A 6617-nucleotide genomic window follows, 5' to 3' on the forward strand; every position below is an offset into this window, starting at 1 on the left:
GAAGTCTCCCATGACAACCATGCACCGGGAGCATGCAGCCTCAGCCAATTCCCTGGCACACTCCTGGTCAAGCTCTTGATTTTGGGTGGGAGGTCTGTAGTAGACTCCCACCATTGTGCTCCCTGTGCCGTGTTCCCCACGGATTTTAACCCAGAGGGTCTCCAGTCGTCCACCCTGGTCACCAATATCAGCTTGCAGGGACATGTAGCTTTCCTTGATAGAGAGAGCTACACCCCCGCCCCTTTTATCTACTCAATCCCTCCTGTACAGGGTATAGCCATCTATACCCGAGGTCCAGTCATGAGTGGAGTCCCACCAGGTCTCTGTTATCCCTATGAAGTCATAATTATTTGCATTAAGCAGGAGGACGAGTTCCTCCTGCTTATTCGCCAAGCTCCTGGCATTTGTGTACAGGGAGACAAGTGTCCTCTTGGGGGGCTCTTGCCTTGTCCACAGATTGTACCCACAGATGGGATCTTCTAGATTGAGCACTAAGTCCCATTGGGTAGAGTGGTTTTCTTTAATCTTTACTAATTTCTAGGAACCCCATAAAATTGGGCCCCTAATATAGTCCATGGCCTGTTGTGACCTATTTCATGTAAACTTTTTTTAAAAGTTTACATGAATATATTATTTCAAATAGTATATAATTAGGAGTTATAATCCCTATTCCATGATGATATGTTTGATCTTTAACATATCTTAAATCAAAACTATCTTTATATAGGTTATTTTTAAAGCATCTTAACAAAATAAAAACTATGATTAAATAAAAAAACCCAAAACTCTTTGATTTAAATTTTAAAAATTTGATTTTTAATTCTTTTTTAAATTGTTGATGTTTATCCACCCTGAATAACTCAAAACATTTGACCATATGGGCAGGCCTCTTCCATGGAAGAGGGCATGACCAAATGAGGATATGATCCTTCTGCCTGGCAGAATCTCTGCTAAGGGCTGGCAAGACTTAGGTGGGGTGGGCAAAGAGTTGGCGCCTGTCATATCTCAGTCTTGTTCTCAGTGGTCAAGCAGCAGACAGCAGGGAGGAGTTTGGAGGTGAAAGGCACTCCTGAAGGTGTGAGAACACCTCTTGAGATGCATTCCTGGGGTGTACCCAGCCTCATCTGAGGTCAAGGTGCATCACAATACCATCCAGCTATCTACACATGGTCACGAAGCCATGTTAAAGCTAGTTTAAAACCATTTTAGACTAAAATATTTTCCTATGGTGTAGTTAACCAGTATGTGATTTAAAAGCTTTGTTTTTAGATGATGTAAAACAGTTAGGTCCTACCTCCCTTAAATATCTATAATTATCATAGACAATCCGCAATACAAATTTAGCTAAATTAACAAGGAAAATACAGTGCACTCTACTTTTATATACATATTAGATAGGCACACCATTTACTTAACTACATTACATCATGCCAGTCCCTAACAAATAAATGTAAGCTTATATATTATTTACATTGTAACAAACATTGGTTAGCTGTTAAGTGATGCTTAATTACATCATAACTCTCAGCCCCACTTTCTGCTTCAATTTATTTGTATTTGGTACAACTACATAATTATTTTTTTTGGATAAAACTGTGTAGAAACTGTTAATTTCAAGTCTGCTGAAGTAGCCATGAAATGACTGGTTCCTATCGGTATCAGTGCTGCTATTAAAGACATAGGCCCTCTCCAAAACACAGTAAGTTGTATTTAATGACAGCTGATGATACTGAATTGGGGCCAAATGCTTTGTTTTCTTTTCAGTCACAAGGCTATTTAGTTAAATGGAGTATGCTAAGAGCACCCATAGTTCTCAAAGTATGATGTTGTAAATTACTTTGGGATTCAATTTACAAGGGTAGCACTCAAAATTTTAAAAAGCAGAAAATTAACATTACCCTTGCAAACCTTACTGTGGTCTCCTTGTAGTTGCATATTATGATGGCTTATATTTACATTTCCCCTTTTTCCCTCTCCCTTCCCCCACCTCCCATACATTTATTTCCTTCTTTTTAGCTATTAGAGACAGGATACTGGGTTAGATGAACCATTGGTCTGGCCCATTATGGCACTTCTTATTTCCTTATGTTATTCTAGAGAGGAACACAAAAGAATCTCCTTATTCTTGGATGTGGCTATTAAAGCAAAGTCCACTTTGTGATGTATGATACTGGTTTGCCTTTATGTATTAGGTATTGTTATTAGCAAGAACTTCACAATGAGGCGATGTGAATTGGCAAAGGTTTACTGTGTTTAACTGTATCTAGCATCACAGCAGCTAGAACGAGTAGTGATAAGAACAGGCCTGCTTGTCACTGGCAGTCATATGTTGGAGCACGCTTGGTCACTATAGGGATGGTGGGACAAGTCTTTGTAGGGGTGAAGCATGGTCAGTGTAGGTGGGAGAAAGTCTCTTGTACATGTGCAAAGTTAGGGATTTTTTACTTTCTTTTTTCAGGGGTTTGTTAATTGGTCAGATTGGGTGAATTTTCACAGGTGTGGCAGAATGTATATTTCTGGTCCTGGGGTGACCCTTCTGTCAAATTTCAAATCCTAGCTTCAACGTGGGTGGTGATCAAGCTTCTCATTTAATTTACTATAACAATTTTAACTTGTTTTCTGTATCCTCATTCTCAGAAACCTGAAACCCTAAAAGCAAAAAAAGGATCAGACTGTAACAGATACCCAGCACAAAAAATAGAAGCCCAAATGGTTTGTTTTCAGTTGCTTTATTTATTTGCCAATAGTGTGTCAGAATGAAATGTCAACCCTAAATACAGGCAGCATTTCTTGCATTCCCTCTAATACCTACTTAACCCAGCACTGCTCAGCTCTTCTGAGTTCCCTTGCCTGTGCTAAATTCCCTGTTTGAATTGTTTGACTTGTCAAAGTCCAAACAATTTTCCTCTTTTTTTAAAATAGATTCCTTAATCATTGTAAATCTTTGAAAATAACATTCTTTCTATATGTTTTGTCAGTTCTTTTTTAGGAATAATAATGGGAAGGAAGCGTTCAGTACACATGCTCAGACGTTTCCTTGTCCCTTCTCAATACTTCTGCCATGCTCACAGTTTGTTCCGAACTTTCCCTCACAAAAAACTCTTGACAGATCTCCACTAGGTGAATTCATTTTTTTGTAGAAGTAAAACATATTATCAAATGTGTGCTGTACATTTTCATCCCTAGTCATGCAGATTTTCTATAACAGGGTAAATTGATTTTTAAATCGGGCAATTTAAATAAATGGAAAGTCTTTGTTTAAATAATTTATTTTAAATGGTTTATATATTTCAGCTCTTTTATCAATGGCAGATAAAACTACTAAAACATGTAGGTTTAGAATTAAGCAATTTTTCCACCAGATTTGGTATGTCTTTCTTTTTAACTAGGATGGGACAGTACAATTATTTAAGCAGCTATGCAACTTTTTACTCTTGGAAAATTAGTAGTTAGATAACTAACTTGTGCCCAGGATTTGTAATCATAGAAAATTAGGGTTGAAAGGGACCTCAGGAGGTCATTTAGTCCAACAGCCTGCTCAAAGCAAGACTGTCCCAAGCTGTATTATTCCAGTCAGGCTTAAAAACTTCCAAGGATAGAAATTCCACAACCTGTCTGGGTAACCTGTTCTAGTGCTTACTACCCTCCTAGTGAGAGTTTTTCTTAATAGCTAGCCTAAACTTCCCTTACTGCAGCTTGCAACCATTGGTCCTTGTTCTGTCGTCTGCCACCACTGAGAACAGTCTAGCTCCATCCTCTTTGTAACCACCCTTCAGGTAGCTGAAGTCTGCTTTTAAATCCCATCAGTCTTCTCTTCTCCAGACTAAAGAAGCCCGGTTTCCTCCGCCACTTCTTGTAAATCATTCCCAAGGCTGCTTACAATTTGCATTGCCATTTCCTGGACTATCTCCAGTTTACCCACATCCTTTCTGTAATGGGGAGCCCAAAACTGGACACTGGACTCCAGATGTGGCCTCACCAGTGCCAAACAGAGAGGAAGAATCACTTCACTTGATCTGTTGGCAACTCTCCTGCTAATGAAGCCCAGTATACTGTTAGCCTTCTTGGCAACAAGGGCACAGTGTTGGCTCAAATTCAGCTTAATGTCCACTGTAACACCCAGGTCCTCTTCTGCAGAACTGCTGCTTAGCCAGTTGATCCCCAGCCTATACCATCCCAAGTGCAGGACTTGGCACTTGTCTTTATTGGACCGCATAAGATTTCTTTTGGTCTGATCCTCCAGTCTGTCTAGGTCTTTCTGAATACTAGCACTATCTTCCACCATATCTATTACTCCCTCCAAGTCACAGAACTCTTTCATATCACTTCTGTTGTGGAAACCCTGTGCCTGGGCCCTGTGTGAGCGAATGTGGAGTTGGGTGACCCATCATTGCATTGGTGGCCACCGTTACCCCCAGTCTCTTTGTGGAACCCTTGTGAAACAGTTTGAAAACCACTGATGTACTGTATTAAGAGCTTGGTTTTATTGGGGGACTTCCAGATTGTACTGCAGGTTACAGGTGACTGGCAGAGTCCTCATCAAGTTTCCCTCTGCTCCCCTGTATTGCCTTGGGGAGCAAAGAGACACATGGTGTCAGGGCTGGGGAATGGAGCAGTTTCCCAGAGCTGGCAGAGCCCATGTCAGCCCCAGCCCATGCCAGCCCCAATCCCTGCCTTACCTCACCTTGGGGAGGAGCCGCTGCCTACCCCACATGAGGAGCAAGGAGCTTACCTTTAAGTGTCCCATGCCGGCCCTTTCAGTTCAATCAATTGGAGATGATATCTTTTATTAAACCAACAAGATTTTTGCAAAAAAATTTTGTTAAAGAGAGTGAGCACACTTTGTCTCTGCTGGGTGATTTTTCTGGTTTCTTCTGTTCTTACTGATGATTTATTTCAAGAAGGCATTAAACAGCAAGTGACTGTTGGAGCGGTGGCTCTGCGCCCAGGTTGCTGCCCTAGGGAACACGCAGGCATCTTACAAGCTGTGTGTCCCATGGCTCTTGGCTGCATTAGGGTGCATCTCCCTTGCACTGGGAAGGGTTCACAAGTCTGGCAAGCTCAGAGCTAGGACAAGGGTTGTATTGCCATCTATCAATTGATTGTGTCCAGCCTATGGCTGCCCCAGAGCACTCCACTACGCTGCTCTGGGCAGCAGTTAGCAGGGAGAAGGGTGGTGGCTGAACCCTGCTTGCTCCCACCTGAACACTTATGTGAGATACTTACTGGCAGACCGCGCTGAAAGGGGAGGTGGGTCCCAAGCAGCACACTCACGGACTGCTACTCCCTAGAGGGAACATTGGTTGTCATAGGCAATGAGACGTGATCTCACTCCACAAGACACTATCCTGAACTTCATCAGATTATGAAAAGCTTCCCCTAGGTACCTTATTAAAGTATCTTACTAAGTTTTAAAAAAACAGGAAGGTGCAACAGGTAAAGTGAACAGCAAATTGCACTAACGCATGGCGGGGGGGCTCTGATTTACAAAAATATAAATATAGAGATTATCAGTACTAAAACAGTTTAATTTCTTAATGTAACACCTCATAAAAGCTGGTTGGGAGTTTCCTGAATAGGTGTGGAAAAGAAGGAGGGGTCTTAAGTTAGGGATATGGATTTTTTTTAACTCTTCCAAAAATATAGGCTTTGGTGAAACTTGCATAAGGAAGGGTTTCTCAGGTCCCTGAAGAAACGTTGAGAAAGAGAGAGATCCAGCACACACCTAGAATGTAGGAGAGATACAGGTTTAATCCTGCTGAGTACCCTAGTCACTAGGGTATCTGTTATACTCAGTTATCCCTCTTTGTCTATTTCATGGGAGGCCTTGAAAGATCTCAAGTTCTTCCTAATGCCAAATTATAAAAATAGTGAAAATATTCAAAGGATATAAAAACCATTTCTTCCTTTTGACTCTTATACATCACATCAACCCAGCAAGCATTGCTGCTTCCATCTTCCAAAATTATTTTTGTTTATTTAATAAAATCTCACTACAGGGCCATTTCCATTCTTCCTGTTCCATTTTCATTAATTCTGTTCCAAAAGATGGAAATACTTGAAAATGATTAGATTTTCAAACATAGCTATCAGATTTAATAATTTTAATGAAGTACTGAAAGTTTGGTAATGCTTTTAATTGTCCACCTCCAAAACACATGGGACCTTACATTTCTAAATATTCTAGCACGGTCTTCTGAAGAGCATTCATTTTTCTGTGATCTGCTGTGATTTGTGTTCTGCATGCAAATCCAAAAGAGGGAGCACAAATTAAATGACTTTTGTAGGGGTAGGGGGCTGCTTTGCCAATCATGAGCAGGAACATCACAGGTGAACCTATCACACAGACAAGAGAAACCAAACAAAAGCTGCATCTGTTTCACAAGAAAAGAACATCTGCAATGGTTGAAAGGCATGTTATGGAGTCAAGTAGTTGTAAAAAATATCACAAACCTCCTGTAGTCTCAAACTAATGATAGGCCATAAGTGGATCTATGGTCATAGATTCATAGATTCATAGATTAAGGGTCGGAAGGGACCTAGTAGATCTTCTAGCCCGACCCCCCGCCAGGGCGGGAGAACAACAAAAAACCCCAAAAAGAGAAACGGGACTCAAA

The 6617-nt window shown here is 40.9% G+C and overlaps 1 protein-coding gene across 1 annotated transcript in view; it reads left to right on the plus strand.

Moving 5' to 3' along the window:
• BMT2 (base methyltransferase of 25S rRNA 2 homolog) overlaps nucleotides 1-6617 on the plus strand; it is a 102973-nt gene that overhangs the window by 23543 nt on the left and 72813 nt on the right. Inside the window, exon 3 of the mRNA XM_019514553.1 lies at nucleotides 24-30. Within this exon, the coding sequence (XP_019370098.1) occupies nucleotides 24-30 (7 nt within the window). The remainder of the gene's footprint in view (nucleotides 1-23; nucleotides 31-6617) is intronic.

Source organism: Gavialis gangeticus, unplaced genomic scaffold, assembly GCF_001723915.1.
Source record: "Gavialis gangeticus isolate Ggan-Ray unplaced genomic scaffold, GavGan_comp1, whole genome shotgun sequence".
NCBI classification, from domain to species: domain Eukaryota; kingdom Metazoa; phylum Chordata; order Crocodylia; family Gavialidae; genus Gavialis; species Gavialis gangeticus.